The sequence below is a fragment of the Hippocampus bargibanti genome, linkage group LG01 (assembly GCF_051943395.1).
Source record: "Hippocampus bargibanti isolate YZ-2025 linkage group LG01, ASM5194339v1, whole genome shotgun sequence".
Classification (NCBI taxonomy): domain Eukaryota; kingdom Metazoa; phylum Chordata; class Actinopteri; order Syngnathiformes; family Syngnathidae; genus Hippocampus; species Hippocampus bargibanti.
The window spans coordinates 7,870,079-7,882,744 of NC_142734.1; the positions used below are offsets into that span (position 1 = coordinate 7,870,079).

Below are 12,666 nucleotides of genomic sequence, written 5' to 3' on the forward strand. Positions count from 1 at the left end.
AAATTATTTTTTGGGATACACACTTTTCGCCTTGCACGCTGTCTGGGAACCACTTAAGTTCGTAAGCCAAGGTATCACTGTATTTTTTTTATTACTGTGTACGGTTGGATTGATAAAAGCATAACGTGCACATTCACAGTTTTTTTTTAATCATTTCAAGTAACCAGTTCTAGGTGGACCCTGACAACTGCGCTATTAGGATGTACTCCAGCACGCTCGTGATCCATGTGAGTAGAGGCCGAATAGAAAATGGATGGATAATCGCCTTTTGTAAGCTTCCATCATTATTTGTTCATGTGAACCTGTGAGATTGAGTTGTTGCATTTTTACCTAAAATAAATAAACCTTAATATGTTTTCATGATTAATTGTATTTTTCTTGTTGTAGTGCCAGATGTGGTGTGTAGATTTTCTTGGATATTAAAGCAGTGTGTGACTAGTCACTAGATGTTTGAGAAAGGCTTGGCAAAGAGGAAGAGACTTCTCCTGTGTTTTTTTTCTTGAGGAATCCCATCGTTGATTGAATTACCCCGCGGTTTTATTCTGATTTGTTCAGGGGAAACGGATCAATAGAGTGAGTAATCAATGCTCCACGACAGGATCAATTTGGAAATAATTAGACACACAATTGCATAAGGAAGAAAAGGGAGCTTCAATTTGGGGCACGAAAATCAAGCACTGAAGACTGAAACACAGCTCCTTGACTCTATTTCATCACAAAGAAAGATAATCCCAGTAATTAGCACACTTGGATGAGTCAACGTTATTGAATTAGCACAACAATTTGGTGAATACAGAAGCACCCGTCTTGCAATATGACATCAGGATATACTCACAGTTGGAGGGAATGTGTATGGTTGCCTGGGTGGGCTGCAGGAAGGACAGGAAGATGGGGAGGACGAGGAGGAGGAGGACCGAGCACCGCCCCCTACTGCTGATCTGCTGTCGCTGTACGTGATCCATGGCTCAATGGCCTGTCCGAGTCCTCTCACATGCACGCGTGCGCGCACACACCCACGTGCGTGCACACAAACGGAGTCCTCGTCGTTTGGCTTGTCGTTGCGCCCCTCGTGCCCTCCCGCTGGTCTTCTTTCTGCCACATAAAAGAGAATGGAGGTTGGGTTTGGTATGGGAAGCTCGCGGGGGGCCATGTGTCACAATGGAAGTACATCAGCCTGCACCATGTGGTCAAACCGAGACATGGAGTTCATATACAAAGGGATAGTTAACTAGAAAATCTGAGCAACAGTGAGCGCCTCACCATTTGGTTCATTATCAGGACAAGGCCAGTGGCCCATATGGACGAGCTGGACAGATGGACAAAAAAAAAAAAAACAATGACGAGACGCCAATGCGCAAGAGATGAACAGTTCGGATGAAGTGAATCATTCATAATAATTAAAGAAACATGAGATCTCCTGGCAGGGGAGTTGCAAAGTTGTAAGTATGTACGGTTGTTGGTGACTGCCAATCGAAATGTAACGTCATTATTATATTGCATTGTTAGTATTATCAGAATCATCTTTATTGCCAAGTATGAAGAACACACAAGGAAGAGGCACTATACAGTTCTATTTGGGGTACTGTTTAACAAGTTAATGGCTTTTGGGGAATAAGCTGTTTCAATATCTGCTGGATTTGGTGCTCATGGTAGAATGGAAATACTCAAAATTAAAACAGAAGATTATTATTATGTATTTAGTTTTAATAGTGGATCGTATTTGTGCAAGTGTACTGGATGAAGTGTACGGGGATTGTGTGTTGAAGGCATTTAAAGGTTCAAAAAATCCCTTTCCGGATAACAATAATAATACATTACATTTTAAAGGACAACCGACGTCTCCGGACAAGTTGTGTTTGTAATTTGTAAAATAGCTTCAAATGACTTCTACTGAGCGTATTTTAAAAAGATTCCACCGCATATAGCTATATTTTATGTTTTAAGACTCGCGCTGAATATTCAGGAAGTCTTATTTTTGAGTTGGTGACGAGTCCGTACGTGACGTCACTAAAGGAACGCCCCCTGATCGAAAAAAAGACATTGTAGCAGTCCTTCCATCACGTCAATGTATTTTGCTGTATTGTTTGGTCTGAAAACCTAGCGTTGTACCCAAAAGCCGCCAGAAGAGGGTGTCCAAGCTCCATATGAGGAATTTATCAGCCTGTGGAAACAGAGGTGGCCACAAGAGGTCGCCATTTTGTGCCTGATTTCTGGTCGTTATGGTATGGGGGGCAAGGTTATGGATACATTTAAATGTATAAAGAACAATTTTAAAGTTGATTCTATATTTGACCGGGAGCCTGTGGAGCTCTTGGAGGACGGGGGTGATGTGGTGAAAGGATGAGGTTCTGGTGATGATCCAAGCTGAAGAATTCTGGATAATGTCTGTCATCTAATCAAGGTCTGGAAATAATAATAATATTCATTCAGATTTACCTAATGATTCTCAAAATAGACAGTGGCACAAAAACTTTTTCATAACAATTCAACAATCTTGTAATTGTTTAGTTTTGCATTTAACTGGAAGGAATCAGAAAAACTATGTTCATTTAAGAAAAGAAAAGAAAAAACTGTGGATAAAAAAAAAAACAATATTGAGGTCCCAACGCTCATTTATGATCACAAGCAACGGGTCTTGACCGAGAGAACAAGATCCCCGATACAAGCCGCCGAAATGAGCTTTCTCCGTAGGGTTTCTCCGGGCTCTCCATGATGTTTCATACTTGTGTCATACTTTTTCCCCCTTCTGTTTTAACTATAAGTATTTTCATTCTACCATGAGGTGCGCTTGCATTATGTAAACAAACATCTATTGGGAGATCTTCCCCGTTCACCCGCCTTGCCCTCCTGCTTCCCAACATTTGGCCACACTCTTGCCTGTACACCCCCGTAACAAATACTACAGATCCAATTTCCCAAAGCCACTATCATGCGTAAGATTCTCTGTCTTCGTCTTCTCACCTCACTGCTTTATACATACACACACACGCGCTGTCCATTCACAAAAGATGTTCTGAATAAACGACGTGAAGCTGATCACATTCTGTGTAAGTCCCTGGTAAATGTTGTCAAAATAATCTCTTCATAGATTTCTGTTGCTGCCACAAAGGATGGAGTCTGGGTCCAGATTCAGCCTAGAGTTGTCTCCTCTGTGGAAAACCACCCCTGCTAGGAGTCTATCCATCCTCCATCTGTCCCTTTGGAGCCGGTCCTAGCCTTATTAGCACATCGTGGCACCACGAAAGGCAGCCCGCTGATTGTTTCCTCCACTCGGTATCACACAGAAAGAGCTGTTAACACAGACCATCATTAGCACCTTCAAAAGGAAGAGACAAAAGAAAGCACTGATAAAGAGGCAAGGACGCTTATTTGGCAATCGGACAGTTGTCGCTGTTGGAGTTCCTGGCGCTGCTCTGTGCCACGCCGTGCATTGGCACCAGCACAAGAGAGTGCTCCGTGACCTTGTAGAGCGGGGGGAAGGTCACCGAGAAGAAGGATGGAAAAGGATGGAGAGGACTAGAGGATGTTTCATCAGTGGGCTAATTACAGCTCATCTATGTGAAGATTTCAATGTCACGTCGTGGTGTACAAAGCCCAGAGCCAAAGGCGGGGATGACTGAATTGTCAACATCAGTGGAGCCAAATGAGGTGAAATGGACGACCAAACAAGAGCTAAGGGTTTAATGAGCCATTTTGAACTAGCAGCATTAGGATTAAATGAGCCATATGAAGTGGCTCGCCTGCCTTGGTAAAGGATGCTGGAGGAGTGGAGGATATGTAAGTGTCAGTGTAAGAGGAGAGGGCGGGGTGGAACCGAGGAGGTGACGAATGGGAGGAGAGGCTAGACAATGCTGACAGCTGTGACATCAATCACATCCATTCTTTCTTTAATACGCACATATGCAATTAAAATGATTTTAATTAGTATTTTCATTTGTTCACTCCTTTCATGTAACAGTTTGAAAGCTACAAATCGAGCAACCTCCATCAGACAGCACTTAAATACTCAACAAAGATAGAATCAACTTGAAAAATCTTCTTTATACATTTAAAGCTAACCATAACCTTGACCCCCCATACCTATCTGACCTTCTTGAAATTGCGATTCCCTCTCATTCCCTCATATCCTCTTCCTCCCTCCGCCTCTGTGTGCTCCCCCCTGCCCGTCTCAGCACGATGGGTGACAGAGCCTTCAGCTGCTCTGCCGCCAAACTTTGGAACTCACTTCCTCCCAACATTCGTAACATCAATTCTCTTCCCACCTTCAAGTACCATCTCAAAACCCACCTATTTAAAATTGCACTCTGTGTAGCTCTCTCTCTTATTTCTATTTATAATTGTATTTTATTTATTGCATTCTATTTGTGATTGTATTTTATTCATTATAGTACCTATGCTTGTCTGGGACTGTAAAGTATCCTTGACAGCTTTGAAAGGTGCTTAAAATGTAATGTATTATTATTATTATAATTATTATTATTAACACGAGGAAAGAAAAATGGCGCGGAAATCAATCAATCCATTCATTTTCCAGACCACGTAATTGTCATGAGGTTCGCGAGGGGTGCTGAAGCCTATCCCACCCATCTTCGGGCACTAGGCGGGGGAGACCCTGAATTGGTTGCCAGCCAATCGCAGGGCACACAGAAACAAACAACCATTAACTCTCACACTCACACCTCGGGACAATTTGGAGTGTTCAATCAGCCTGCCACGCATGTTTTTGGAATGTGGGAGGAAACCGGAGGACTCGGAGAAAACCCACGTAGGACCGGGGGGAACATGCAAACTCCACATGGGGAGGCCAGACCGGGTCTGGAACTCACGACCATCTGCACTGTGAAGTCGGTTAACCACTTGACCGCTGGGATTGAAAATGAGAATTTTAAAATGAACAGTGAAGGGTACCTTCTTTATTGTACCAAGAGAACCTCACAAAGTTGGGGACCAATGACAGAGGTGGAAGTGGAGGGAGTGAGCCGCTCAAAAAAGGGAGGTAAGGCAAGACTGATTGGTAATTGGCAGCTCAATTTTAGGATGGATTCCAAAGTAGGCAAGCACCCATGTTTAGGGAGATCAAAATGTGTGTTCTATGCTCCCACCTGCATGTTGCAGTTCAGAGTTGAGCTGCTGCAATTTGAACCAATTGGAAACATTTGAGGGAGGACTGACTAACTCCACAGTAAAGCACATGAGAGAAATTGAACCAATATGTGATGAAAGCTTTATCAGGAAAGTTTCCACCTTTGTCAGATCACGGCCTGTGAAGTACAACAACAAAGGGGTTAGGTTTAGGGTTAGGGATTAGGGTTAGGTTAGGGGGCTAGGGGGTTAGTGTCAGAGTACAACAACAAAGTAAGTATCCCGTGACTGTAGTGTCCTTGAGAGTTTTGAAAGGCGCTTAGAAATAAAATGTATTATTATTATTAAAACAAGTTAAGTGTGTATTCATCATTATTTCATTGTCCATCCATCCATTTTCCCTACCGTTTTATCCTCATTAGCTTTATCCTCATCACACTCACACCTATGGACAATTTGGAGTCTTCAATTTGCCTGCCATTTATGTTTTTGGAATGTGGGAGGAGACTGGAGACCCGGAAAAAAACCCACGCGGGCCGGGGACAACATGCCTACTCCGCACAGGGAGGCCAAAGCGGGACGCGAACCGGCAACCTCTCTACTGTGAAGCTGTTGTGCTAACCGCTCAACTACCGGGTCACCCTGACATGCCCAACTACATAATTGTGTATGTGCATAGACACAATCCAATTCACAAAAAGTGCGCTTTGAAAGTGATTAGTAAAATAATCCATAAAAGGAAGCACAGTAATAATTTCGGCTTTAGGACTAAGGTATACACAAACACACGCACAATAAGCCCCACAAAAACCGCTGCTGGAATGTGTTGAGCGACATTCAACATCTGCCTCATTTCACCTCACAATCGCACTCCTGTTAGCTGCTCCATTGGGCAGGTTCAAAGGTCGTGCATGCGACCGCTGTGATGAGCCATTACCATGTTCCTGAGTGCTTTTAAACACTCTTATCGCAGCTGGAATGTCAAGGGTGCCATCAGAAGTCAGCCAGTCGCGAGGGTTAGGATGGGGGCGGTTGGGGATCACGAATCCGGCAGTGCTCAGATAATATTTGAGGGTGTGGTTGCTTTTCACATGTGCCCGATTTATTCATTTCCACACGCAATGACTGTTTGTGTCTTTGTGTTGTCATATTAATTCTTTTTTTTGTTCTTTTGACTTCAATGTGGCGCCGCGAAAGTGGCTGCCTTTCCAGCAGCTCCTTAATTTTGTTTTTCTACTTCTCCCTTTCCATTTCTCTTCCTTTTGTAACTTTGCTGCTGTGAAATGTGAATTTCTCCACTGCGAGACTAATAAAGGCTAATAGATTCCAATCCAATCCATTTTCCTCACAAATGGGCTCAATATATTTGTGATCTTGTACTGTTTGAACAATAGAGATGCCTAAAAATACACACATACCTGTTTAAATGTGCTTCTGTACCACTGGTATGGAGAACCTTGCAGACAACCGTGTCACGGTCAGGTTTGAATGCTGCGCTCCCTTGTCAGCATCAATTTTGGAGTAAGTACATTCTGGACGTCGCAAAAGTGTTTCCAGCTCATTTAAATCCTCTCATCCGAAGATGCAATGTACAAGCTCAAACCAGAGGACCTCATATTGTGAACCAAACATGCACATGACTGACTTCTACTGCTCGATGGTTTATGGGCCAGTGCCGAGATGAGCTTGTATTGCAGCAACACGGCGAGTTATAAAAATCGATTCCAAAACGCTTCGCTCTTGTGATCTACTGCTGTATGTGTGTGTTTGTGTGTATGTGTGCATGCGTGCCCGTGTGTATGTGTGTAGTGTGCCGCCACACCCCCTGTTAAATTTTAATCAATTCAAACTGTGAAAATTTGTACAGGGAGAAGATGCGGAATGGAAGAGCGGCGCAAGATAAATGCATGTCTGCCGTCCCCTTCTTCCCCGAGCTTCCATCTGTCGAGAGCAATGTGAAAAAGAGCAGATGATTTGGACGTAAACAAAGAACATTTTCACTGGCCCAAAAGAGTGTTACACCGCAGGTGCACACAGTCTGAGATTAGAAGGGTCAATGGATACAAAGTCGGGGGATGAAGAACAAGGTGATGCTGGTGGGGCGGTGGACTAGATCTGATCAACAGCTTCTGTTTGAGTGAATTATTCATATAAATCTGCTTCCTGGAACATAATTTGCCCCACATTCACCCAAATTCATAATTCATCTGCACCCTTTAGCCTGGTGCATTGGGTTTGAGTACCAGACTGTTCCCGTCCGCCCATACCTGGAATTTTCTCCCCTGCGCCCCAGACGCCCTCGCTCGTCCCTCTTCCTCTCCCTGGCAGGGTTATACTTTATGCATGAGCTTGTTGCAGTGAGACGACTGTGAGTGGCGATGGCATAAAAAATGCCACAAATCATTTAGAACAACAGCAGCTACCTGCTTTTGTTTGACTCCTCATTTCTGTCTGCAGTCATTTGCCACGTTGAAGATTATGTCGCCCCCCCGGGAGCCTTCGTAATGGTTTATCAAAGCATTTCCACCGAACAAGGAGCCATGCAAGCCATCAGAAACAATGAGGCTCCATTTTCCTGTCTGCTTTTGATCCATTTTCTTCTTCTCGCCTCTCATATGGCGACACTAAAAGCTTTCTTCCAGTGCCTTCTCTCCCCCAATTGAATAACCCGTTGGTGAAGCACTCTGCTGAGGCCAATATGCAACGAAGAGGATTAATTCAATATCAGTACCTTTAATGGAAAAGCGGGTTTATGGCACAGCAGGAGTGCAATCACTCCCTCATGTTGACTAGATTGTGTTTCCAGGCTAATGATCCGCAGTCAAAAACCAATGGGAATTTAGCAGCTGGAAATGAAAATGCAAATCATCCGCTTCTATGGAAACCACACCGTGTCAAACTCAAGGCCGAAGGGCCACATCCGGCTCCTCACGTCATTTCAATTGGCCCATGATAGCAAATCATGCGTGTCAACTTCCATGAAGCTTGCTAAAATCCATACCGAAAGGTCAAATTGTCCTGTGTAATAAATAACATTGAGATTTTGCAGTATTTTTGTATTCTTTTTAACTTGAAATTGAAAATGTGACGTTGAGCGCCATTCCCGAGTTTGTTTGGGTTTTGGTTTTTCTTGCGGGAGGTGTCGATAAAGCGCGGGTGAGAATAAGTTAAAGTGAACACACAAGCCTGAAGCCCTCTGCTTGCTATTTTGCCTTCTCTGCATATCCTATACATACCCATGGCCAACAACGTGGCACTCTAAAGCAGCCACGCCGGTGGATTGTCTGAAGGGATGATGCGTTTTTGGGTTGAAGGCATAGCTAGCTCGCTAGCTCATGTTCCGGTTGCGTTGAATAACTGCTGGTCTAAAAAAGGGGGGCTTAAACAGTGAGACTTAGCCACTGGCCACTACCTGAAATGGTAGAAAACAATTTAACACACTACGTCCACAATAAAAAAGAAGTCCAAGATGGCGCCCGAGTAGGCAGCCTCAGCAAGTGCTCTCATGAGCCTTGCTTTTTTTGGTTGTTTTTGTCTTGTTTTGTGTTTTCATTTGTCACTTTGTGTTGTTGTGCATCGTGTGGAATTGATACAGATTGTTTTTCAGCAGTTTTGACCACGACATTCATCAAGGAAGAGAATGCGCTGAGCGGTTGCGCCTTTTCGGCAGCATGAATATGCCAGTACTGTTTTTGATTTGGGAGGAATGTCGGTGCCATTCGACTGTCATCGCTGGACAGCTCTGGGGCCATTGTGCTTTTTTGCGCCTGTAATAGGCAGCATCTTCACAGCCCCGCTTTGTTTAGCGGAAAGGTCAGTGCTGTTGGACAGTCTGCGGCTGGATGGATGCCTGGCTTGAGGAACCCGCAATAAGAAGAAAGGCGCGTCAGCGCAGAGCGCCGATGCGTATGTGGAACTGTTGCGGCTTGGAATTGAAGCAGATTTAGGTGGAACAGGGGATGTGAGATAATCTCTTTTCGTCAATGGATGCTACAGCTGCATGTTTGCTTTCAACATTTAGCTTGTAGTCGACGTGCACATTCCACCATGATGTCCCTGATCCACTGGTGGAAAGACGCTTTGATCCTCTCCTCTTTCATCTAGAACTGCTTCATGTCATCACGAAGAGGGTACAGCAAGTCCTGAAGAATGAATGACTATCTGTGTCTTTGTTTTGTCATATTGTCTTTGTGCTGTCATATTATTTGTTTAGTTTTTTTTTGTTCTTTTGACTTCAAGACGGCGCCGCAAGAGTGGCTGCCTTTCCAGCAGCTCATGTATTTTGTTTTTCGACTTTCATTCCTTTCATCAATTTGCTGCTGTGAAATGTAAATTTCTCCACTGTGAGACTAGTAAAGGCATATCCAATCCAATCCAATACGGTTCTCGTTTTAGCACACACTGTTAGCAATCTATGTACACATGTATAATGTACTCAAAAACACATTTTTGAATTCACTCGACAGGGTCTTTAAAGTCACACATTTCATTGAGGTTTAGTGGTAAATACCCAAGAAAGAAAACAAGGTGCTTGGAGGAACCACAAGGGCAAACGCCTACTGTTGTGGTTTCCATGACAACACCGTTTCCATGCAACTTGCCTCTAACAACCCGCTCCCTATTGCACATTCAAAATCAGTCATTCAAATGCAGATACTAGCAGGGTTACGCTTTTGCTTACATATGCCAACACATGTTCACCTGCTCGTTCATTTGTTGCTGACATCTATCCCACATTTGCGTACAAATGCTGTAATTCTTCATATGGACTACACAGGATGAACACGAAACATAGACATGTCAGCAAATATTGAAAAAAGAAATGTGATAACTCATCCAAGCTAAGCATTTCCCAAAACTGCCAAGAGAATGACGCCCGATGGGCCCTGTCGACAGAGAGATTGAATACACAAGGAGGTGAATAATTAAAGGAGCGGACTGATGAACACATTTGTGAAGATGAAGAGCTGAAATGTAGGGACTGATGAATATGCTTTGGAAAAAGAACGCTTAGACAAAAGGAAAGCAGTGTGAGATCGCAATGGAAAATGGATGAACAACAAAACATTTGAAAAATTCATTGCGGTAGAAAAACGATGACAAATAAGAAGCGTACTGTGTACAGTGAGAGTCAATCGCAAATGGGATCCGTGACCAGTACAGGCTGTGGGGTGTCACTCTTATGTAAGCGGGATCATACTCAGTATGTGTCGCGTGTATCAGGGAAGATCAACACATGTGTCAGCACCTCCACTAATCTCTGCTTGCAGCCTTGTGTCCTCATCGCTGATGCTCAACGGAGCCCACAAGCGTGAAGCTGCTTTGGTGACAATCACATGAGGAAGTCTAGCCAAATAATTAAGGCAATGCATTTTTTAACTCATTTCCGAGTTTATTCAGGAATTGCCAAATGTGACATGGAGCACCATTCTTGAATTTGTTCAGATTTTGTTTTTTTCTTGTGGAGGGTTCCGATAAAGTGCTGGTCAGACCTCTGACAATGTTTTTCCCTTCCACGAGTGGGCAGCATTTCCCTTTTTTCCATGTTAGCGCTTTTTCCAACTTCAACTGTTGTTAAAGAACTATATAAACCAATATGTATGTATTGCATTGTATTTTGGACAGCCGCCCTCATTTCAAGCTCAGATAACTCTAAACCCATAGAATTTAAGAATTAATTCGTTTTTCTGATGAAAGAAGAGAGTGTAATGTTTCTTACGCTGCATTGAATGTTTATGTAGTCGTAAAACTCAATATTCTGTGGGTCCTGCAATTTGAGTGGGAATGACAAAAACCCTGGAGCTAGAGTCGACACATTTTTTCACATGTCTGGCAGTGAATGAGTTAAGTTCTGGTTTGCATTTGGCTAGGCTTTCAGTGCCTTTGTGAGTGACGTGTTCTTCTTGAGGACAGGGCAGAACCTTGGTTTTCAAATGCCCCCCGTGTGACTCAGCCATTCATTTTGCCCTAATCAATGCGCCGCGCCGTGTTCTATTGACTCAGTCTGTGATTATTTCGACATGTTTATCTGAAGCATTACGTAACTTGTGTAAAATAAAAGGGTTCGAAAGACGACAAAGCATGTCCCACAACGCAAGTTTGATTAACAATTCACAAGGCAATCAGATTGTTTGCTCGGCAGCACTGGCATAACACTTCCTGTCGGGCCTTTTAAAATAAAAGCATTCCAGTATTTCACCATATATTCTTTTTCACTCCATGGTGGATGATGTCGCAGTCACTTTACACCAGGGGTGTCCAAAGTCGGTCCTCGAGGGCCGCCGTCCTGCCTGTTTTCCAGCTCTCCCAGGAGCAACGCACCTGATTCAAATCATCAGGACCATTTTGATGCTGCTTCAGAGCTGGCTGATGAGCTGATCATTTGAATCAGGTGTGTTGCTCCTGGGTGTGCTGGAAAACAGGCAGGACGGCGGCCCTCGAGGACCGACTTTGGACACCCCTGCTTTACACTTTATAAACTAGCACAAAATTATTACGTATTGTGTAAAGTCACCAAAGATTGGCTCCAGCTCATCTTTGACTCGTACAATGATGAGCTCTAAGAGCAAACAGATTTGTGGGGTTTGTTTAGGAGGAAATGACGGAAATTTGGATTTTTAATCACTGTTGCTCCACTCTCGATCATCATCGAAATGAAAGCTGAACTAGCTCAGGTATGGGGGTGGGCAGTGGCTCATCACACCAATACAGGTTCCTATTAACAAAAAAATTAAATTTGAGATGTGCTGTGAACGCATTTCACAAACTTCCTTTTAAATCATCTCGAAATTTAAAAATGCATCACAGACTACCGTATTTTCTGATGTATAAGGCTCAGCTGAGTATAAGTTGCACCCCCAATGAATGGTGTTTTTTTCTGACTTTTTCCATATATAAAGCGCACCGGACTATAAGGCACACCTTGAATGAATGAAAAATGTTTTCCAAATATAATATATAAATATATCAAAGTTTTCCAAATATAAGGCACACCACATTATGAGGCGCTGCAGAGGAGGCTGGGGTTACGCACTACTTCTTCTACTGCTGACAGTAGTTGCGAGACCTGTTGTGGCTCAATATTACATCACATATAAGGTGCACCGGCATATAAGGCGCAGGGTAAACTTTTGAAGAAAATGAAGTCCTTTGGGTGCACTTTATACCGGAAAATAGGTAGATATTAACTGGTATATTTATGTTCTTGTTTATTTGGACAACTTTCTGTATCAAAACCAGCAATTTAGTTTTCATGTTTGTGGTTGAAGCTTGGTTAAAAAAATTGATCGTTAAAAAATTAACAAAAATATTTGTTCAAAGAATTGTATGTAACATATGTAATTGTGTTCCCTTTTTATTTTGCCAATGACTAATAAAAGATATTGGGAAATACACGACACACTGCCTCCATTTCATTTTGATTTAGAAACTGGACCATTTTCTGATTAATATCCGACAGACATAATGTGAGGTAATACCCAAGACAAGGAAATTTGTAGAAATAAACCAACGGTTTAAGGAGCTCCATACACAAAAAAAAAAAAAACCAACAACACTGTACAGCGATCCCCGCTACTTCACAGT

At 43.0% G+C, this 12,666-nt stretch overlaps 1 protein-coding gene across 4 annotated transcripts in view; it reads right to left on the reverse strand.

Annotated features, from left to right (window-relative positions):
• l1cama (L1 cell adhesion molecule, paralog a) overlaps positions 1-12,666 on the reverse strand; it is a 56,043-nt gene that overhangs the window by 21,974 nt on the left and 21,403 nt on the right. For all 4 annotated transcript variants that reach the window (XM_088993383.1, XM_088993391.1, XM_088993364.1 and 1 more), the window contains one exon: positions 836-1,092. In XM_088993383.1, coding sequence (XP_088849509.1) covers positions 836-962 — 127 coding nt within the window. In that variant the 5' untranslated portion in view covers positions 963-1,092. The remainder of the gene's footprint in view (positions 1-835; positions 1,093-12,666) is intronic.